Here is a 24,505-nt window from a genome sequence, read left to right as displayed (position 1 = left end):
ATAGAGAAAATCTGTTTTCTTCTAAAACAAATGAATGAATAGCAAAATCTCGAAAATATCGAAAACAAATTATTTAAACACTAGCAACCCGCCTAGCTTCGCACGGGTATAAAATATATACCCTATGTCACTCACTGAAAAAATGATTAAAATCGATCCAGTAGTTTTGGCTTATTCATTATTGCCCGTGGCCCGCACGCGTTAAATTTGGAGTAAAACAATTCCCCTTTCTTTATAGCATGAAAATTTCCTGCTATCTTTGGGATATCTAAATTCATACCCTACATTTTTGCATATTAACTTTTTGCATTTTTACATATGTATTTATTTTATTTTTACAACAATTACTATATTACAGAATGTCTTTATATACAACGTTCATAGCCTTCTTGTCATTAGACAATACAAACATATTTTCTCTAGAGGTTACTCTTGAAAGAGCGACATACAGTTGGCCATGTGAAAAACAGTCAACACTCAAATCTAAGCCTGCAACGTTGAAGGTTTGACCCTGAGATTTATTAATGGTCATTGCAAAAGATGTCTTTACCGGAAATTGTAAGCGTTTAAATTGGAATGGTAGATCCGATGGTATCAGAGGGATTCGGGGAATCAATACATCTTCTCCGGTACCACATCCTGTGAGTATTGTGCACTCTATTATGAAAGTTTTCAGTGATTTTACCAGCAAACGCGTGCCATTGCAAAGTGTAGGTGGACTTAGGTTTCTTAATAAAATAACAGGACAACCTATTTTCAGCTCCATTTTGTGAGGAGGGAGTCCAGACGGTTTCAAAGAATTTAGAAATTCTGTAGGAAATTGAACAGCTTCTTCCAAATCGAGAACAGTATCGACCGAGTAGTATATTTTCGTCGGCGCATCAATCTTTGAAATAATCAAGTTATTTACTTTATCTACTTGTTCGTTAGTTGGTGACAGAATAGCTCTTTCTTTAAACAAAGATATTGTCTTATAACTTATGTTATCAATGTCTGGATAGACATTGTTGACTAACTCTTGGATGTTGTCTATCAAAACACAAAGGTTTTCTAGGTTAATCCTTCCCTCACTTTGTGTTAATTTTCCATTGCCAACTTTTAGCAGCATCTCTGGAAATAGCCTGTTCTCACGTGAAGATGACGAAATCCTCATATTAGTTTTAAGCTCTAATTTATTGACATACGACTAAAGGTGGGATCTTTTTAGCGAAGCATTTATTTCGTCAGCACGTGTTCCTCGAGTCACAACTGGTAGGATTTGACGGAAATCTCCTGAGAACAGAATTGTACATCCACCCATAGGTGAATTTTTGTTGCGCAAATCGCGCATTGTCCTGTCCAGTGCTTCCACAGACGTCTTGTTTGACATGGTAGCTTCGTCCCAGACTATTAATGAGCAGTCACGCATCAATTTTCCTGTATTGCTCTGTCTAGAAACAGTACAGACGCTGTTATCATCATCGGTGGCGATTTTCCGCGGGTGCTTCATTGTAGAGTGTGCGGTTCGGCCTCCTTCCAAAGGAGTAGCGGCAATGCCGGATGACGCAACAGCTAACGCAATTTTTCCGGTAGATCTCAATTACTAACTACTGATGTAATATCTTGAAAAATATTGTTTTTAATTATATGCTGTAAAGAGCCATATACATAGATCTATATGAAAACAACAATGTATTTAAGGTATTTAATTGGATAAGGATTAATGTTGTACCCATTTGTTGAAATCGCTTCGAAAATAAGCTATTAGTTGTCGTAAAAAGTAAATGACAAAAAATGTTATTGTATGGAACTGATAGCAAACTAAACGCGCTCCGAATCAATAAAAACTATTCAAAAACTGTATTTTAATTATGTGCGATTTACTAATATAGAACCTGAAAATAGCGTTTTATTTCGCTGTAAAATTGTATGTACATATAATTACATGGAATTCAGTACATACATAGATACATATGTACATATGTCCGAAATGAAATAATGCGAGCGATTCGTAAATACATACATACATACGTCACCATACGATGTAATTCAACATTAATGAGGTGTGGTGAGATTATCGCTTAACGCCTATTGCTTCATTCGGTTGACAGCGAACACACACACAAACAGCTTTTTTTGGAAAAAGAGCTGCTTTTGTTTAAACAATTTTGGTTAAATAACAAATAAATCAATTATTTTTTTTGATGCAGAACGAAAGTAAATATTTCAAAGTTAAACTTCAAGAAAGTTTCATTTTAATTGGTTGATTCGTTTATGATTTATGGCCGTGAAAACAAAAAAATTATGTTTTTTTGCCACATTTTGACCGATTGCCACGCCCCCTTTATATATTTCTTCACATTATATAGATATAAACCTTCCTCTTCATTCAATCTATCTTTAAAAAAAACCGCATCAAAATCCGTTGAATAGTTTTAAAGATTTAAGCGTATACGGGGACATAGGGACAGAAAAAGCGACTTTGTTTTATAATATGTAGTGATATGCAGGCGCCTTCCACTGTGTAATGTATCTTGCAATAGCCCGGGTTTTCCAAAAAAAAAAAACGCATTAAATTAATAAATTATATTTTAATAAAATTAAATAAATTACATTTCAAACACTTTTTCAAATACACTTTTTCATAAAGTACAAATGTCAGTAAAATGACTAAACTTTCGGTCGCTTGTGTTTTTTTATCTACCCATCGACGATGAATTGTTCACCCATGCGTATCCATTCCAATAAGTACTCGTACCCGTATTTATATTGTAAGGATTATACGGACTATACGGATTAGGCGGATTAGGCGGATTCGGTGGATTATAGCTATTATAGGCAGGAACGTTCATATTATATGGATAGCTGGAAGGATTATTATTATTATTCCAGTAGTTTGAGTAGTACGGATAATTTGGGTAAGCATATTGCCCAATGACCCATGGCTGAATACGAATATTTTGTCCATACCCTATATATGGCGTGGAGCTCAGATGCGAAAATTGTGGTGGTAGTGTAGCGTAAGGATTCACATATTGAGGTGCTGTCATCTGTATAGAATGGAAAATGAAAAAGTTTTTAAAAATTGCAGATTTAATGCACGTATTTACCGAAAGCGTAACGGCGCTTATGCACAATAAATATGATAATAAACTTCTCATATTGTTATAATTTTTGTGCTATCGACTTCCGCTGATTTTATATTTTTCTATTTTGCTCTTAACTGCTCTTGTTGCTCACACTTCCTCCGTTGAATCGAATCTGTATAAATTTACATGATTTTTGTCGCTTAAATAGCACAAACATATTTTCAGTTTCAGTTGATAAAAAGAGTGTGAAAATTGTATTATCTCCCGCCACCAAATACACCTATTTGTAAAAATTAAATTTAATTGGTCACATTTGTCATTGAACTTGACTTGCTGTAGTACATTTGCGTAAATAAGTACGAGTGCACAGATATCTACAAACATACATACGTACATATGCATGTAATTTGTGCGAATCAAACAATGTGTTTATATTTTGATGAATAATCGGAAAACTACTCATTCGAAATAATAATGTGCGAATTGAACGTTTTTCTGAACTATGAATTTATACTTACGAGGATTGCCTTTTATATCTTGCGCTCAATAATGAAAACATAGTAAAATGAAAAAGAAAATTGCTTCATTAATTTTGAAAATATTCTACTTGTAAGTCATCAGGTGTCAAATCAGGACTGTAAGGCGATTGATCCATTAATTCGATCTTTTGAGTGCTCAAAACCTCTCTTGTGCAGCCGATTCTTCAGAGCTGGTATTGTCTTAATGAAAAATGATTCACCTTCGGCGTTTGGTTTTCTTTAATTCTTCGAAAACTTCAGGCAAAAAAAAAAAAAAATGGTTGTGTATCATTCAGAATTGACGGGTTCAGTTTCTCTAGTGGTACAGTTGAAATGCGACCAGATTTGTGACTAAGTGCTTCTTCCGCAAACAACTTTTGTCGTATTAAGCTCGCCTTGGAACATCTATAATGTCAATTGCGGTTTTCTTCCTAACTCATATGTCAGCTGTTACCACATCATAGACGTCCGTTTAGCCCCCGAGGCCGAATTTCATCAACATTTCTTTAAACTAATCGACGAGTCCGTTTGTGGACAGTTGCCAAATTATGGGATATCCCACAAAAATAAATCTTCTCGATAAACAAGTGTTCATGCAATATTGAATGTCCTACTAATGCCCAACATGCTTCTAGCGAAATAAATTAACTTGGACGGCCGCCACGAAAATCATCCTGCAGGTCACGCTGGAACTCGTTGTATTTGCTTTTGATAGCGCCTAAGTGTATTGCTTCAACGTCAAAGGAGGAGATGGAGCGAGAGGAGATGATAATCGAGAGGAGATGGAGCGGGAAAGTTTTCAGTGACAGTCAAGCTGCACTGAAGGCCCTGGAGAACGCGAAGTAAACCTCAAAGATTGTTCAAGAATGTAAGAAGAAGCTTAATTCTGTCGCAAGACAGAGCAGGCTTGTATGGGTTCCAGGGGACTTTGGTGTTCAAGTAACCAAATTGCCGATGAATTGGTCAACCGTGGATCAGCGATTTCCCCACAAGGTCCAGAACCAATAATCGGAATCAGTTCCGCAGGAACCATGAATTGGATCAGCGATTATGTATGCAATTTACATTAAGAGCGATGGTCCAGTCTAGAATGCTGGAGAACTGCCAAGCGTTTTGTGACAAGTCCGAACAGAAAACAGTCAAACTTTCTACTAAAACTTGGAAGGAAAGACGTTCGGTTGATGGTCGGTATTGTTACAGGACACAACCCATGGGGTCAGCATATGACCACCATTAGAATCATTGAGGACCCAATGTGCCTATCTTGCTTGGAGGAGGCGGATAGCACTGAGCACTTTCTCTGTGAGTGTCCTGCCTTTGCTAGAGCAAGACTACGAGTTTTGGGTTCCGATGTCGTGAGTATAAGTAATATTCGTTCTCTAAAACTGGAGGATATTTACAGATTTTCCAAAAAATCTGGAATATTTTCACAGAACTAAGTACCTCTGCCACTGTATCTATTCTTACCTATCTCTTTCTCTGATACTTTTCTCCTTTCCCCCTTGACTATCTGCCCTCTTTCAAGAGCTCTAAACACCATGAGCTTTTTAGCCTGAGTGTTTCGGGAACCAAAATAATAAATCATTGCCCGAAACTTTTTACGAGCCAGTTCCATCTTTTGGTCGGACTGAATTTTTTAACTTATTGAACTTTTTTCACATATACTATACCTAGGTCGTATGTGATAACGTCATATATAAATTAACGCTTCAAAACGCCAAACTTTTCATCAAGAATATCAAATAACATGGAAATGTTGGAAAGGCGCAAAATATTATGGAGTAACCCTCGTACAAATTTGACGGCTTAACTTAATTTGCTCAAATTACCTATTAGTAAATATGTATACAATTTCTTGTATTAAATCAGGTTGTGAAATTCTTTCGCATGTACTTTACTTCTTCGAAATGAAGCGTGACTGACAAAATTCATTTTGAAACGATAGAAAAAAATTTTCTAAGAGCGGGCGGCAGGTAAATGTGGGTCTCCAAGAATATCTCTTTAATAAAAAAGAACATTTTAAGTACAAAAAAAAAAAACTTACCGCTCGGAGGTGGCATAATGTTAACACGTACCAAAATTGGACGAAAAGCTCTAGTACTCAGCTGTCATATGCTCTAAATGTCAGCTAAGTACATATACCTGCATCAAGTGGATGAATGGATGCACCCACATCTGCTGACGGGACTTTCATAAGAGGGATCCTGCAATCTGTCCGAACTATGCGCAACAACATAAGCTTTCATAAAGCCGTGTATACAACTTTATGCAGGATATAACATTAAAAAGTTAAGGGGAGGTAGGGTTAATTCCACTAAAAATATGCACTTATTTATGAATTTTTTTTGGAAAGATGATTCATGTAAATTTATTTATCCAATTAGTATACTGTAAACTCATATTTCGAAAATATTTTCAAAAATTTTCACAAGAAAATATACAAAATTGAGCCGTTGACAGCAGATCTACGCAGACGTCTCGAAAAAAGGCAATTTGCCGTGGACAGTTTTTCTCAGCATTGGATCATCTGAAATCAAAAAATCAAAGAGTTTTCATTAGGTAATCAATTGTCCGAGGTAACCCTGTCGAGTTTTTATTAAAAAAAAATTTTTTTTCAATTTTTTTTAACATTTGAAGTAGAAGTGCGATTTTTAGACGATAAATCGCATAATATTGTTTATTGTAAAATAAATAAAAATTGAAAAAAAAACGTCCCAGGGTTACCTCGGTAATTATGTAGAGAAAATGTGTCCAAAATTTCAGGAAGATCGGTCGAGTAGATTCAGAGAAAAAGTGTCCACCGACTTGAAAAACGTCGTTTTCCAGAAAATCGATTTAAAGTTCGACCATAGCAAGTAGCCGAGTCGGAGCGGCCAACGGTTATAATGCTCTAACTTTGTGAGTTTTGTACCGATTGACCTAAAATTTGGACACAACATTCTTGAGATTATGTACATTCATTTTCTCAAATAAACCAAAATCGATTTTTTTACCCTAAAAACCCTACCCCCCCCTTAATACTAATGCCATAAGATTGATAGAATGGTATTAGTGAGATCTCAGAACCGGTTAATAATACAATCGCATAGATATCTGAAAAAGGTGTGTGAAAAGTGCATACAAATCTAACTCTATCCCGGCTATATATACATATATATATAATATATATATAATTGACGCGTACACCAGATTCGAACCTTCGTTCCCTCTGAATTCCGAATGGTAGACACGCAACAACCCATTCGGCTACGGCGGCTGCTATACTCCTTAATTCTGCCACCGGGCACCCTGCGCCACGAAACCCATGGCGTCAACTCTGGTTTCAGTATTCAGAGTGTTTAATAATTATAATTGGCGCGTACACCCTTCTTTTGCGTGTTTGGCCGAGCTCCTCCTCCTATTTGTGGTGTGCGTCTAGATGTTGTTCCACAAATGGAGGGACCTACAGTTTCAAGCCGACTCCGAACGGAAGATATTTTTTTATGAGGAGCTTTTCAATGGCAGAAATACACTCGGAGGTTTGCCATTGCCTGCCGAGGGGCGACCGCTATTAGAAAAACTTTTTCTTAATTTTTGATCTTTCACCGAGATTCGAACCGACGTTCTCTCTCTGAATTTCGAATGGTACAAGTAGTCACGCACCAACCCATTCGGTCACGGCGGCCGGCTAGTGACTTATTGGCAATTTCTTTTTTTGTGCTGGACCATCTTAACCTCTTAAGAACATTTAATCTTGAATCCGATCGAGTACTATATATTAAAATCCGATCCTCTTGTATGTAGTTAAAAGAAGTTAGAGTGACACTGCAGCCAGATCGAATGCTTGAATAAACCAAAAATAGCAGTGAGCAAATTCTACTCCTTTTGAAATGCGCGAAATGTTACTTGGACTTAAGAAAGCAAAAAATAATAAAGCTTCTGGCATAGGTCGGATAAGCAATAAGTTTTATAAATCTGCATCAGTGGGTTTCTTTTCTGGGTTACTTCAAACTTCCAATTTGATCTACCCACCTCATGGTTTGTCTATTTAAAAATGTTTTCTTTGCCTCGCAGAAAATAAAGGACTCTCTCTGCTGGATACTCTATATACAAGTTTTACTGGGATTCTGCTGACACGCATTCATATTTGGATTGATTTCAAAGCTTAGTTTATATATAATTTATTATATTAATAATCTTTGAGTCTGTATTTCAAATAAACTTAACATTTATGACGCGTGTTCAAGGTCGATCAGGTTTTATTGGGCGCTGTCCAGTTGAGAGACTTCTACGTTTGTTTATTAAAAAACTATTATTTTTTGGCCGCCAAATACTCCGAGTTATATGGTTCTCACCGAAACAGATTTGCTTCTGTAATATCTACATACACTGCGAGCACATATGTACTTTGCCTTGCGGTATTTTACTCTGCCAAGTCACAGAGTCCCGCACATCCTTGCTGAGGAGACCGTATGCCTCGGCGCTCATAATGACAATTTGACATTTTAAGACAATTTTGAGGATAAAAAAGGGGTTTTCTGGACTGTGTTGCTAAATCACAATCTCTCGATTTGTATGCTAACTTAGCATCTAAAGATGTTAATTATTTCAGTGATTAATTCAAGTAATTATTTCTGCCTACGCTATTAGCTTAGTTTTTGGTGCAAGATGAACTCGTCTTAAATGAAATACGAGATCTTTTAAGAACCTTTCTTCCGCCGGTATAGCTTGTAATTTGGGTGCCCCGAAAACATATAACACGTCATAGGCATCTGTCTAATTTAATGAAATTTAAAAAGACTTTGGATTTATCGAATGTTATAAATATCTTAAATGGTTGTGAATACAGAGCTATGTTCTAATATTTAGCCTGATGTCTCAAAGATAGGGAAATTGTTTTAAATAAATTTTCATAAGTATTCTTTTGAGTTCATATAATAATATTTTGTGCATACAGAAGTTTAAGTTATTTTTTTTATAATAAAACTTTTGAGCCTGAATCTTTTCGATTAAAGATGAAGTAACATGTGCCATATTAAAGTTATTTGAAATTATTCCAACCGAAAACATATCAATGTGCGTTCTATAGTTTAGCCGATCGCACACTTTATATATCCGGCATATACAGACACATGTATGTAGAAAATTAGCAAATATATTTAAAAAAAATAAATAATTGGCGCGTACAATTCTGTTAGGTGTTTGGCCGAGCTCCTTCTCCTATTTGTGGTGTGCGTCTTGATGTTGTTCCACAAATGGAGGGACCTACAGTTTCAAGCCGACTCCGAACGGCAGATATTTTTATGAGGAGCTTTTTCATGGCAGAAATACACTCGGAAGTTTGCCATTGCCTGCCGAGGGGCGACCGCTATTAGAAAAATGTTTTTATTAATTTTGCTTTCACCGAGATTCGAACCAACGACCTCTCTGTGAATTCCGAATGGTAATCACGCACCAACCCATTCGGCTACGGCGGCCGCAAATATATTTAGTGATCTTTAATTGAGCTCATATTCTCTATCAAATATGGGAAGTTACTGCCTTTTTGGTGAGTTCAAATATCGCTATTTTTCACTTTTCGTTAAAATATAAAAGCTTTTCAAAATTTCTATAACATAATATTTCAATTTCATTATTTTCAAACTCAATTAGATTTGATTGAAATGTATCCCGAAATTGGTAGAGATAAAGTGTAAGAGTCCATGTATCTTCATTTATTTAATGGTGACCGGTAGCATTTCCGTTTGCTAGAATTTTGCAGCAGTCGCATTTTCTTAACTTATAAAATCCTTAATATCAAACTAGCTTTAGTACTCGTAGTTAGAGAAACTTTACATCTTTCACATTTTCGACAATTACTGCTTTTCTTATTTCGTCTACATTCAACACCAACTGGCCCTTTGCCAATAGTGACACGAGTTATCATGTGCCAGTACGGATGAACAGGTGAGTATGGCAAAATCGGGGTTTCATTTATCGTTACCCCTCCATTTGATTAGGCTGTTACATGCATCCGTTATGTGCAGAAAGTTATAATACCCGGGAATTAGAGTACGCACATACATATGTATAAGTGTATGAAAGTTATCTAATACGAGAAAAATGGACAGGAGCAACTTTTAAGCAGTTGTAATCAACTTTACAGCAGTTGTAATTAGTACAAAAGGTCTTCATAAGAATTTACGCAACAATCGCCAACGTAAAGTTCACTCATATCCGACAACCAAAAATACCGTACATACAACATAAGTATTGGCTTAGAAAGCTTGGCAATTTGGATACACAAAATAATTGTTTGGGCACTGAACTCTTATGTGGCAACGGTTTACAACAATTTAATTTTATTTAAAGCCCTCTAGGAAAATTTTACATAATTAATGAATTTTATATCAGCTAAGTCATACTAACGAGGTAACAAGGATGTGGCAACAAAATGGTGCGGAAGCACTGGAAGAATCACCACTTTAACCAAAGTCATACTAACTTTGATCATCACTCTGGATCAAGAGAAAAATTGAGAGAAATCTTGCGGGAAAGAGAAGAGTGTGAACAAAAGAGTAGCTGAGCAGAAGAAAAACGTTCAAGTGAATAGCTTATAACCTGTTTTGAAAATTTGTTTCAAGTTGTTTAAGTTGTCTGTAATTAAAAATTTTAGAACTTATCTAAAAAATTACTTTTGTGAACACAAAGTCAGATGAAGCCCGTTTCAACATAAAAGGCAATGTTGAATATATACAATATATAGGGTTATTCAATAGGTGCGCTTCAACTTTTTTCCGATAGGGAGGGCGAACGATGCAATATTTTTTATTTTTCGCTTGTCATTTGTAAACTTCATTAGTATACATTTCATCATGGAACGCTACACACTTGAGCAACGATTGCAAATCGTGCAAATTTTTTATGAAAATAATCGTTCTGTTGCTGCTACTTTAAGAGCATTACGGCCATTTTACGGTCCATTTAACAAGCCGTCCCGTTTTGGGGTTATGTGAAGTCATTGGTCTACAGTAACAAGCCGGCGACGATTTGTGAGCTCAGAGCCAATTTTGAACGCGAAATTGCTGGAATTTCGGCCGATTTATGCAAAAGAGTGGTCAAAAATTGGGTTCAACGATTGGACTTCGTAAAACGTGCACGCGGTGGTCATGCAAAAGTAATCGAATTTCATATTTAAATGTATATGTTCAAACTCGATAAAAAAAAAAAGAATTAGTTAGAAAAGTCAAACCGTTTGTGTTTTATTCAAAAAAGTTCAAAAGTTGAAGCGCTCTTACTGAAAAACCCTATATATATATATATATATATATATATATATAATATATCTTATGCCCAATTGTTGCATAAGAAACTGTTAACTGACCGGGTTCAAGTTACGGCAGGTCTGCGTTTTCTCCGAGTACTTTGTGAATTCCATTCAAGGCCCATTCGAGCAATGTCACCTTTTGCTTTCTTAAGGTATGACCAAACTAGTTTTATTTTCGGCGTTATATATCCTAAGCAATCGGGCTTCAGTTTGTTATGCGGTAAAACGGTGGGTTCGAAATTATTTTTGGCCAAAATATTGTACATATCCTGGTTATATAAGGCTCATCATATCGTTGCCAATCGAGTATTTTTGAACCTCATATCGTTGATTTCCTTGATGGATTGCTCTTTAATGGCAGTCTATGGTCGTCTTCTATCATCTTTCGAATTGTTTTTACCACCAGTAAAAATTTACCCAGTCACTAAAGGCCCTTCTGCAATATTCTAGTCTTTTAGCGGCAGAAATTTCATTGCGCCTAAACCGGCTTATTTTTATTTAATTTTTATTTTTCACAAGGCACATACGCCACTTTGAACGAACGATAAGAACGTCATAAATTTTTACTCAGCACTGTCCGTCTACAAAATAAAAGTATTTTCCGAATTGAAGAGCAAAAGTATTTTAAATTAAAAAGTTCCATTTGTCGGAATACATGACTCAACGTCTTGATAAACTAAGTTTTAGTATCTCTTAGATTAAACAAAAATAAAAATATTATGTGAAATTATGTGAATTATAGTAAAGATTATTGCATTTCTTAATACAGAAAAATTCATCAGCTACCCTATTTTTAATATCCCGTCGCACTGTGGCGTTTTCGTTGTAGTTATGACGATTGGCAATAAATTTGAACAGACATTTAAAGCATCCGAACGGCTCTAAATGCCTCCAAATAATTGGAACTAGTAAATTGTATACGGCAATGTCCAATGCCCATATAATCAGTTGAACTTTTTACATCACTTTTTTGATAGTTCGGTAGTGCAACTTGATCCGAGAGTTTCAAAAGAGTTTGAATACAATTTATCAAAAAAACACGACTTAAAATTCCAATAACTTTATAACTCTCTGAAGTGGTAGTCCTTTAGTGGATAGAAATCCGGGTTCTGTCGTGGAAACATCCATCTGGTTCTAATTTCACTTGGTTAAAAGTTAGTCGATAATAAGAACCAATACGAAGTTGGCGAAATTGGACTTGTTTTGAGAATGTAATTTTTCTTACACTCTATTCCTATGTACATAGGTATGTATAACGGGTGGCCCATATAGCGTTTGCTTTTTGAACCACCTATTTTTTTGAGAATGGTAACACAAATAACATGTCAAATGTGTTCATAATTTACTTAAAGGTTTGCCATTCACAAAATGGGACGCTATACGCTTGAACAAAATTGGGAAATATTGAAAACCTATTTCCAAAGTGATGATTCTTCTTCTTCTTCCGTGGTTACAGTAAATGGCGAGCATTACCGTGACTTGCTCAACGAGTTTTTGTTTCCAAAAATTGAAGAGGATGACATGGACGACATTTGGTTTCAACAGCACGGTGCAACTTATCACACTGCCAAAGTTACACTCGAACTTTGGGCTACCGTTTTTGAATTCCGATATCAATTGGCCGCCTCGGAGCTGTGATTTAAGCCCGTTGGACTATGCTTTGTGGGGAGCCGTTAAGGACAAATGCTATGCGAACCAGCCAGAGACGATTGATGTTTTAAAACACGAAATCGAAGTTGTCATTCATGAAATTGGAGCGAGCCCAAACAATCGAAAATATGCTTAAAAATTGGGTTGATCGAATGGCCTACTGTAAAGCCAGTCGTGGCAGTCATTTGAATGATATTATTTTTCATTCATAAATGGCAATGTTCAATCTTCAAAATAAAAATAAAAGTTTGAAAAAATATTGATTCGTTTTTTTTTATAGCCGATTCAAAAATTAAACTTTACAAGGCCCACACTATATTTCCTACAGGCCACACTAAGCTCCTCATCTACATAAATCCACGTACGTATATTATACGCTCTTTGTTTGTTTGTCTCCATAGTGTGGTTGGGAGACATTTTATGAATGGGCTTCGACGTTGACCTCAAGCATTAGAAGCGTTGTGTCACGGTCAATGCGAATGTGTGAAATTTATGTTGTATTTTATAACAGCAATTTAAAGTTTTCATAAATGCACAGATATTTATGGGATAGTTCTTCTCGAGCATAGTAACGGTTAATGTAATAAAAAAGCATTAGGTTTAGAGAACAAATTCAATTTGATACTTAAAAGAAATTTCTGAAAGAATATTCTAACTGTTTCTTAATGCGTATATGGAGAAATATTTGATAACAAATGCATAAACGCATGCATGTTAATTGAGAATGCTTCGGATATTGCAGTTATATTATGTACGAATGAATTGTTTGGAAACCGTTAGATGCTGTAACTTTCAGACAATGAAAACGGCCAAAATTTCGATAAATTATAAAGAATTACTTATTCAACCGTTAAGTTAAATATAAATAGTATTTATCTCTAAATTAAGCTATCCCTCTGCACACTAGGCAATCGCTAACATGCGGCTGGTGTACAAATCTTCCAGCGAAGTTTATATATTTTAAAGACATGTCGAATATTCTAAAGACTTCCACGCCATGTGGTAAGATAACTATGAGAGATTATTTTGCCTAATTTTTAAGGCTGCCATTTTTTTCGATGAGAAATTTAAGTAAGTCCCACATGTTTTGGTAAATATTTTATTTTATTATTAATAAAATTATTATATAAACTAAAATTAAAGCAGTTTCGGAGGCTTTTAGCTGACATGTTGATTAGGGCGGGATCCAATGCGCAAGAAGGTTAGAGTTTTTAGGTATTGTATATTCTACTGATACTGTTGCCGTCGAGTTCTTTAACAATTCGAAATGATTGATATTGTTGAAGTAATGTTGTCTTTGGACTTCAAGATTCGGGCAGCGTATCAGGAGATGATTAATGCTGAATACAAAATCGCAAAACGGGTAAAATTAGGTGTAAGAGTTTGCTAGTTTGTGATAATAGCGACGTCAAGGTGAAGGCGTGTGTATAGCGTAGGTAGTTTGTCGGCATGAAGGCAGTGAAGCAGGGTTTTGTTCGAGTATAATTGACTGAGCAATAATGATGCCTATACTTGCATCCCTCCGAGAGTAGTTTATTTTCCTTACATGTATATGTAATAAGACCGTAGATGTTCTTTTTAAAAATAACGTTATAAGTCATGTTAGGTGTAACAACTATATCATTGGCCGTTTAGTCAGCAAGCATTTTGTTCCGTATATCTAAGAGATCAGGAGTACGCATATGTTTGAATTTGTGAGGGTGGGAAATAAATATATCTCAATTACGTGATATGTTGGGTTATATCTCTTTATTGCTTGGAAAGACGACATGCCATCAGAACAAATTACAAAGTTTTCTCTACTTCGTCCTTTGCTGAGGCAATCGGCAAAGTTAAATAATATACAGTAATTGATAACTTCGCCGGGCTCTTTCAGAACAGCACATGAAATCTGGGTTGATTTTTACTCATCTGGGTTAATTTTGACCTATCTGTAAAAAGCTTTGCTAAATAAATGCAGCCAAAAGAGTAACATGGCGCCAAACCAGGCCTTAATTTGACGATTTATGTTAAGAACATGGAAAAAATTACCATATAATTATTGATAGTAAGAGGTAAAATAAAGTATGAAATAATTTTTTTTTTATCATTCTAATGCAAAATATCAACATAAGAGGCAATCTTCAAAATTTTCTTTTTTAAAATACCTTTACAGAATCTAGAACGATAAACAAAAATTATCTAATCTATATATGTATTGTACTAATGCTGCTTATTTATTAAAAAATTAGTTTCTTATTTACTAATTACATTACAACAGTAAACACACTAGAGGCTAAGGCTTTCGACCGTACATTTTATAATATTTATGTATATAATTGGCGCTTACACCCGTTTTGGTTATTCAACCTCCTATTTGTGGCATTCGTCCATTCTTCCACAAATGGAGGGACCTACAGTTTTAAGCCGACTCCGAAGGGCAGATAATTTTTATGAGTAGCTCTTTCATAACAGAAATACACTCGAAGGCTTGCCATTACCTGCCGAGGGGTGACCGCTTTAGAAACAACTTTTTCTTCATTCTGGTGTTGCACGGAGATTCGAACGTACTCCGAATCTTGGCTGGTAGGCACGCATCAGTCCATTCGGGTACGTCGGCAGTCATATTCTACTCGTAAAATTTCAATCCATACATCAGCTCGAAAGGAAAATGTACAATTTCTTCTACAGGTCCAACAGAATATTCTTATATTCTTAACTATTCTTTGAGCCAAAAAATTAATTGCTCTAAATTATTTGCGTGGTTCTAGAAATGGAGCCTCCATAGTCTCTCCAATTCATATAAGCTCCATTATTTCCTTAATGATTTTATTGAAATCTATCAGGCATACCATTAACGGGGATTCCATGTTCAAGTATAAGGAAACTAATTTTGGGTCCATTGAACGCGGTTTGCAATTTGATAGAAAGTTAAGGTTTTTCAAGAGCATTCTACTAGCACTCTACTAATGGTATGTTTGCAAAATCTGCTAATGCTCTACGCCGTAGTTCTTTTCCGTCGATACATGGAGTGAGAAGGTGTTGTTGTTGCTGCTGTAACCGCATATATATTCCCAAAATACTGTTGCGGAATGCTCTTGAATTGACATCCCTTGGCCAGACTTAAATCCGGGTAGTATCGGTAGCGTAAAATGGACTGTAGAGGGAAGGTGAATTAAGTAGCTTACTTTGCTTCCTCACTCCCTGCCCGACTTCAAAGAGGTTAGATAACATATATACCCACTTCAACCGTGAGCTTCTAACGAGTGCAAAGCTGAACGGGTGTAAAAAATGCGGCACAAAAATCAGAACGAAATATCCCTATGGAAGCAGCTTCCATTCTTTAGAAAGAAGCCTTTTCATGCATTCCAAGAATTGTTTTACCTACCTGATTATTAGTAGAAAAATCATTTTTATGACCGTGAAGCTGGGGTATAATCCATCTTTATTTATCTGATATACGGCTCATGAGCGTGCATGACCATGTCGGCTTTATTATATCACATTCAACCACACTGTGATAACAAGTGCAACTATTGCCATTTAAACAACCGGCTAAACTTCCCTAGTGACTAACACTCTGAAAATCGGCAAAGCAAATAAAAGCGCTAGTGACGTCACATATTAAGAAAATATACACTTATACACTGCCATGTACGTATCTCTTATGTTGTACACCTTTGTATTCCACACGAACAATCATAGTAAGGTGAGGCTTCAAGTGGTATACCGGAAAGCTCGTGACATGCAGTAGATGCACATACAAACATATATACATATATATGAAGAGCTTAGCATACAATTAATCAGACACTGCTGGGCTGACCGCAAGCTTACACTTCTGTTACTGTTTGGCTGAAAACGACCTCGCTAAACGTTAACAAAAACCAGCGGGAAGAAAGTGATCGAAAAAAAACGGTTAACAGTGTTGTCATTGGTTGCACTGATCTCATTGTTGGTGTACCTGATATTAGCTTTGTGCACAGCAATGCTGTATCAGTGCTAGTCTTAACTTTGCACGATCTCTGTTGGTAAACAAAAGCGGAATAAATGGAAATACCCAAATATGTTTAGCTTTGCATGTATTTCCAACACACATGCACGTACTTGCTCGTATGAATGTGTTTGTACGCACAAGTGAATGAATTTGGTAGAAAAGTGCGAAAGAAATTCCAAAAAGAAATGTGCGCTGCGCCGCTTGGAGAGATGGAGTTGGAGATATATACCGTCACCAATAGTCAAGAGCTGCGAAGCGTTGCGCTACCAACCTGGCTTGGTGGCTTCGTGCAGATGAGTGAACCAGTCTTCGAGTGTGACTTGACTGAAACGGAACGTGGTTTGGCAACGAGTAGTGGCGTTGGTGGCGATTACCCAGTTTTTTTTTTTTTATGTTCGTAATTTTTGAGGAAGAACTTAAATTCAGCATTTACGAGCACATGCCGTTGCCGTGTTGATAGAGATTTGTGAAGCGTGCGAGAAAGTCGAACGTATGTACGTTGTGTGAATTTGAAGTTGGAAAATAAAGTAGAGTACGAAAATTACAAAAAAAAAAAAATTAAAAACAAAAAATTAAAAAAATAGCAGAAAATTGGAAATTAAATTGGCTTAACGTACAAAGTTTTCAAGATAGGGAGCAATCAAAGAGTACACTTTCGCACATTGAAAGGACTTAGAAAAATGGTGAGTCTATAAATCAAGAACAAGGTGCATGCAGCCAACTTCAAAAATGAAATAAAACTTTTGTTTACTTGGCGTGCAATGCACGTTTGTGTCACATTTACCCAGTTTCAAATTTACTGCTTGCATGCAACATTATTGCCAAAGTAAAAGTACAGAAATTGAATGCTCTTGGCATACAAACACAGACATGCCGGCTATTTATTTATCTGCGAGTAAGAATATGGATATTTACCTGGCGTAAGCATTCAACACAAATTTAATTGCAAAGAAGCTTTTCAATATGGATACGTTTTTTTTTTATTAAATTGGTTTTCGTTGAATTGTTTTCGTTAGGCAAGTTTTTATGCAACGACTGATTTTGATTTAGATGATGGAATTTGTGTTGACAGATGGATTTTGTGAAAGTAGGTAATCCTCGGTTAGTTGAAACAATTTTCACGAGGTATAATGAGCGCAAATATTTAATGATTGTTTTGGGCTCCACGGTAGGTAATTTTTTTATCTTGCGTTGACGCCCACTAATTTTGCCATCGTTGTTGTGTCCTATTTCAAATATTGGGCGCTTAAAAAAATAAAAATAAATAATTGGCGCGTACACTTCTGTTAGGTGCTTGGCCGAGCTCCTCCTCCTATTTGTGGTGTACGTGTTGGTGTTGTTCCACAAATGGAGGGACCTACAGTTTCAAGCCGACTCCGAACGGCAGATATTTTTATGAGGAGCTTTTTCATGGCAGAAATACACTCGGAGGTTTGCCATTGCCTGCCGAGGGGCGACCGCTATTAGAAAAATGTTTTTTATTAATTTTGCTTTCACCGAGATTCGAACCGACGTCTCTCTGTGAATTCCGAATGGTAATCACACACCAACCCATTCGGCTACGGCGGCCTATTGGGCGCTTAGGTTAGGATAAATGGCTGATCTTGTGAAGGGCCTACTTGGACAAATAATCAAAACTCGTTTCTTGTGATACCATGCCAAGTGGAGAAACAGATGGAAAAGAACCAAACAAGAGGATAAATGAAGAAGGGGCTTGGATTAAAGGTTGACGGCCGACAGCGGCTAATTACGTTGGTTGATTACGTTCGTAATTACTTCCCTACTGATGAATTTCACCAGATGTGTGATATTTAAAGCCGGAATATCTGCAAGTGTAGAGAAAAAGTGAGAGCTCAGGTGTCTAAATCATTGTCCTGCGAGAGACGGGCAACTGAGAATGAAATGCTGAGATGAGCTCACCTCGACCTCCAGACAGCTTCTGCAGAAAGGACTTGAGGCAAATCTAAGTCTCTACGCATGGACACCTAACGCACAATGTCCGGAGGGATACCCACCAAATTCGAGAAGTGCTGCTTCGTTAGCATTAGAAGTTCCCTCGAGCGCCTAGCTTAGTCTTAAAGTATTTGAAATAAGTGGCAATACTATATAGTATTGTATTCAGTAAAGTAGTTATGTAAATTTTATATCCAAGATATCACACCAAAGTGCTATCGTTTTGCTTCAAAACGTAGTAGGTGACTACACTAAAATCTAAACTCAAACACCAAAATCATAGGAAAGGTGTTTTCCAAAAGAGGTCGCCTTCAATGTCAATGAGTATCCTGAATCAGCAGCTAAACTTATATCTCCGTCCCTATATCCTCTAATGTTCTCCTTAAGCCACCATGCTGTTGTCATAAAAAAAAATTTTACACAAATTTTCACTATCCATATACCTTCCCCGACTTTCCTTATCACGCGCCGTTTCATGTGTCTACGTTTAGGGCTAGGACACAAAAAATTATCCCACGAAAACCTGCTCCTAGAAACTCCTCCTCATACATGCCGCTTCTACGACGATCGGCTTAACCTCCAACATATCCTTGACTTCTATCGACTATTACCCACAAAGCGTCAGTCTTCATTTTGAGCTACTGAGAGTACTCTCAAAATCTTTGCTCGAATCTGCCATCGTCATATTTTGATATAATGCTGATATGTGTACAATTTTCGGTCAAATTTCAAGAAATTATTTAGCTGATGAATTGGCCAAGCAGGTCACAATTTAAGTAGCTTCTGCGTGCAAATTAAATGTTGGGTTTATTTAACTATCTGCGGTCTTTATCCGAGTAATAGTGGATATCTTAACCAAATCGTATCCAATAGAAATCCCTGCGATGAGCCTCTGCGGAACTGCAACTCCTTACTACGATAGGTGTCTAGATCTCTTTAAAACCCCAAGTATCCTCTTGTAAGGTTCAGACTCAGATATATGCTGTTATATTTTGAGGGTTGGAGAGTTGAGGGTTGAGGGTTAGGGTTGGATATTAATTATCTGCAGAACTTTCTTCCTAGCCTGCCACGACTTTCTATTCACTGATTCTTAAAGGTCACTGTTAAATTTCCTTTAGCTCAATGAGCCTTTACCCTATATATATATTTTACTTTGGAACAGCTATACAATATACTGTAACCTCAAGTTCGCAAGCAAAGTTGTTCATAGTGGATAAAAACAAAAACCTATTGACAAAGTTTTTTCTACAATAATGGTAGCCGTTCGGGTGTCAATGAAAAAACTGATATTCCGATTATCCTTAATGCTCTTCATAAATACTCTGTGTCTGGTCAGTAACTTATACTATACTATATTTATATTACTATATATTCATCTCATTTGACTTCCAGTGACATTTTTTTTACAAAAGGATGTTCCGAGACCTGATTTTTATTAAGCGGCCCGAAATGTCCTAGAAAGGTATGAAAAGTAGTATAGAGTTAAATGAAAATTATGGTGAAAAGAAAAAAAAGTACCTAAAATAATATTTCTTTATCAAGGACTTATTGAGTGTATCTCGTAGTACCATACATATTTTGAGTTGACGTCTTTCACGTCTTTCGAGGCGACCCATTAATCGACCAATTTTAGACCTTTTTCATAAGAAGTGATGTGCTGACCAGCCAAGTCAAACAGTAACGAATGCGATGAATATAATTCAGAAGAAGAAATGTATGCCGAATACGGCGATTAGTATTCATTTTTGTTAAGTGAACCTTAAGAACCAGACCTTGATCGGATGTTGTCGTGCTGAAAAAGAACTTGTTTTGTTTTGTTTCGTGTGGTGGTATGTATTTCGTTTTTTTTGGAGAAAAACGCAACATTGGCAGGCAAAAAAAATTAGCAAAAATGTACTGAAATTTTGAGCCACTTCCAATTTGGTTCGATTTTACTAAAATTTATTATACCAATTTTTTTAAGATTCTGATGAAAATGTTTAATATTTTGATGAAACGAAAAGAAAGATAGATTTTCTACAAAGTTTGAAAATTTGATTTATAACTATGAATGACTATGTTTTCATAAAAATTCATGGACGGACTCACAGAATATATAAGGAAACATTTTTGATGACTTCACTTCTGGTAGTGAGAGATCAGTGCCTATAAACTCATTAATTTCTCTCAGGGAACTTAAAATTATAGCATTAAAGGCATAAATTCATTTAAGTCTGTACACATCAAACATGGCAGTAGGTCTCTGGTTTCTAACAACAGAATTTTATTTTCTTCAATACTCGACTCAAGCGTATTAGCAGTACTCAATAGCTACTTTCTGTGTTCGTTTCCTCGATGTTTAACATCTTATTTATGCAAATTAGTTATAATTGGTATCAACTATAATTTACAATACGGAAACAAGCCATAAATATTGACCGAACTCCTCCAAGCCATTGGTATTTTTAATAGCTCAAGCACACGTCGTCTGCAACCTAAAACAATCAAGGAATGTAGCATTTGTTACTCGTTAAAATTATAACCAATATGGAATAACGATAGAAGATGCTTTAAATTTTGGCTACTTTCTAGAATGTGGTTTTGAAAGCATTTCGGCAGCAGCCAATTTGGCTTTTTATCACGCTTGAAGCTCATTTAAGGCGCTATTAACAGCTGTTAGCAGCTCGTTAATGTCATTAAAGAAATCTGCTTGGCTTTGTTGAACAAAATTTGTGGCTGCAATACAATAAATGACTAGCCTAATCGTAGACAAAACAATAAACTGACACCGATTTCAAGTTTAGTTATTCCGGAGAGTGTTTTTGAGTCAATCAGTTTTAACTATGTTAAATTTCTATTGTAACTACAGTTGAAATTGCTAAAAAGTAGTAAATTTACAATACATTCCAAAATGTGCAAAAATATCTTCCGCTAAAACAACAATACTAAAAAGAAATAGTGTAAAATGTATAGAAAATTATTCATTAATTATATGCAAATATACTGAAAAGAAAATTGAAAAGTCAAAGTGAAAAGAAAGAAATATATTAATGAAGTAAAAAGAATAGTATTTGCGTAAATGACAAAAACATAGAAACAACGGGAGGGTCATGGGACACTGTTCTGGTTCTGCATCAAGTAAGTTACAACAAATGCCATAGTGCGAAAATAAAGGGTGATCAATTTAGAAATATCCGATTTTAAACTGAAATAAAACCATAAAAATTCAAATCGATTGGATAATCTTTATTATTTTTTAGTATAACGATTCATGAGATTTATTTCTTAAAGATAATTCTTTTCAAATATTGGTCGCAACTGCGTCGTAATTCGGCCATCCGTAAACACCATTTTTGAATGACCCGTTGGAGAACTTCAGTCGGTATCTCGTAAATAACTTTAGTAACATAACTTGACAAATAAAAGTCCAAAGGTGTGATACATGATCTTGGTGGCTAATCCACTGGTCCGAGACGAGAGATAAATTGAAATGAAACGACGACGCAGTAAATCCTTTTTTTTCACGGGCTGTATGGCCGTCAGTTGGAGCCAAATGTAGTGGAGACCACGAGTTTCAATATTTGGTATCAAAAAGCGTTCGCCATAGCGTTGGCTCGATGGCGTTCACCATTCACTGTCACATTGGCGCTAGACTCGTCTTTGAAGAAATATGGGCCGAAGATTCCTCCAGCTCATAGGTTGTTTTCAATGGATGTAATGGCTGTTCTTGAATGGCTTCGGGTTACTCTTCAGTCCAAATAAGGCCATTCCGCTTATTGATGTAGCCATCAAGCCAAAAATGGGCCCTATGGTTGAACACCATAAGTTGGCCTGAGCGCACGAAGAAACCGTTTCACAGAGGGTCGATACAATTTTATAATTTGTAAACCTTTTTGAGGGGTAAGTCTTTCCATTTTGAAATACCAATGAATATTGGAAAAAGTTATGTATTTAGTTTAGTTTTATGTAAACAGAAACTTTGGAATAATGATTGACTTGAGGAATCAGACAGCCTTTTTATATGCATTAAAAGGGATTTCTTAATACAAGGATTCATTGTATGCTTTCGTCAGCCGAGTAAAAGTTGTTTTTATTTATGTTCTTAAGATACCATGGGTAATGCAGAAGAGTAGCGAGTAGGCTGCTGAAACGGCAAATTTAAAGCTGCTATCGAAGAAAGTTGTTGAGAACAGGTACACAGAAATTCTCTCTCTTCGTGGTGAACTGATATCTGTTCAGGCTCAGCACGCAGTGATCTTCAAACAAGACAGCTTCAACAGATATAATATGAAATGGGGTCTCTCCAGCAGTCGATGAGTGTTTGCTTGAACTTTTCGATATACATAGTTTACTGTGCAGCTCACTAAAACTCTGTGTTGTTGCATGACTCTTTTCGGTTGCGTTCGGGTGGCTAGGTTATGGATCAATTTTTGATGTGATAACGTCTTATAATTCGATTTAACAGGCTGCACGCACGAAAAAATGTGTCGTTACCTTGCTCATTAGTGTTACCTTGCTCATTGCCGTTACCTTGTTCATTTGTCGTTACCTTGCTTACTGTCGTTACCTTGAATGAACTGCAAGCGAAAGCGCGGAACGAACGACAAAGCAAACGAAAGGCAACGTTCGACATCTTGCTCTCTCCTATTTAAGTGAGCGTATATATGTATGTATATGCGCAAATGTACATATATAAATTCACGTATTTGTATTTGCATATGCCTTCTTATTGATTATTATTAATTTGATTTACTTGAAGAATTTAAAATAAAACCAAGTTTGTCAATAGTACCTGTTGTTATAATGTTATTATTATTAATTTTTTTATTATATATGAAGGAAAAAATGTATGGTAATATTTACCACATACCTTATAAGATATGTTGTATACTAATATATGTATATAAACATGCATATACATATACAATTTCGCGCAATTTTCAAAAAGAACAAATCTATATGTAAAGATGCATACAAATCATATGGACATATCAAATATACGAATCTATTCCGTACGCAGGCAAATGTAAGCTAATGTGCTTGAACTGCAAACGAGAGCGCGGAACGAACGACAAAGAGCACAATCGGCCCCCGCGTTCGGCAACGTTCGACATCTGGCTTTGTCCTACTTGAGTGAGCATATATATGTATGTATATGTATGTATATGCGCATTTGTATATAAATTCACATACTTGTATTTGCATATGCCTTCTTCCCGTGTGCATGCCAATGAACCATTTTCTGTTGAGAATAGGACGATGATAGAAAAAGTAGGAAATGAAAGGGAGTGTTTCGAGTGTAATGTGTCTTGAAAAAGGCAAATCGATGATGGTGGCTCTTAGTGTTGTTGACTTATTAACGTCTGATGCACAATCGAAACTGAAGATATCTTTCATGAATTTGATAAATGTTTCGTCTCTATATCCATACAAAATATCTATCAAACAAATAAAATTAAAATTTTGTTTTGAAAATTGCAACCATTCCATCAATATTTTCTTATGGCGTTGTCACGTTAAACTATCGTCAGTAAACCGACTTTACAGACAACCTCTTTTTTTCAACGGGAGTCTGCCGAAAATGCTGTGTGGCATTCACATTCGCGTGTCATTCCATATTCGTGGGAAAATTTTACGTGACTAATACCAAATGGGGAGCCCAAACTAGTGAGCAGCAGAGCCGAGGTCAATATTCTTATTAGCACTAGAACGAAAAAATAATTATGTATATACATTTTATTCTTCTGATTTATTGCGCCAGCTTATACATAATTTTCGCTTTTCTCTTTTTCTTCATGCCTAATTCTCTTGTTTATTCGTTTTTCTACATTTTTTTGGTAATTTTTCTTTTTTCACGGCTTTTGTTATATCAAATGGTTTGTTATTTTCTACCAAGATACGCCAACAATTCGAATCTTAGCTTGCTAGAACTCCTTATCATGTCTAGTCTCCACTATATTCTGAATTTTGACTAAATGTTTTTTTATTTATGAGAACTGCTGATAATGCTGTTTTTATATTGTATATTGTGATCTGAAGTCTGTAAATGCTAATGACCTGTTGCTAATCTGTGAAA

At 36.0% G+C, this 24,505-nt stretch overlaps 2 protein-coding genes across 2 annotated transcripts in view; one reads left to right on the top strand and one right to left on the bottom strand.

Moving 5' to 3' along the window:
* Positions 1-2,598: 2,598 nt before the first annotated feature.
* The window catches only part of LOC128862257 (uncharacterized), a 60,666-nt gene continuing 38,759 nt past the window's right edge, over positions 2,599-24,505 (bottom strand). The window contains exons 2-3 of the mRNA XM_054100780.1: positions 3,090-3,240; positions 2,599-3,029 (exon numbers count right to left, since the gene is read on the bottom strand). Coding sequence (XP_053956755.1) covers positions 2,676-3,029; positions 3,090-3,140 — 405 coding nt within the window. The 5' untranslated portion in view covers positions 3,141-3,240 and the 3' untranslated portion in view covers positions 2,599-2,675. The remainder of the gene's footprint in view (positions 3,030-3,089; positions 3,241-24,505) is intronic.
* Positions 16,402-24,505, top strand: part of LOC128862256 (uncharacterized) — a 29,897-nt gene continuing 21,793 nt past the window's right edge. Inside the window, exon 1 of the mRNA XM_054100779.1 lies at positions 16,402-17,180. Within this exon, the coding sequence (XP_053956754.1) occupies positions 17,178-17,180 (3 nt within the window). The 5' untranslated portion in view covers positions 16,402-17,177. The remainder of the gene's footprint in view (positions 17,181-24,505) is intronic.

This window comes from Anastrepha ludens, chromosome 4 (assembly GCF_028408465.1).
Source record: "Anastrepha ludens isolate Willacy chromosome 4, idAnaLude1.1, whole genome shotgun sequence".
NCBI classification, from domain to species: domain Eukaryota; kingdom Metazoa; phylum Arthropoda; class Insecta; order Diptera; family Tephritidae; genus Anastrepha; species Anastrepha ludens.
Note: the sequence above shows the minus strand (reverse complement) of the source record. Positions and strands in the feature narration are given on the sequence as shown.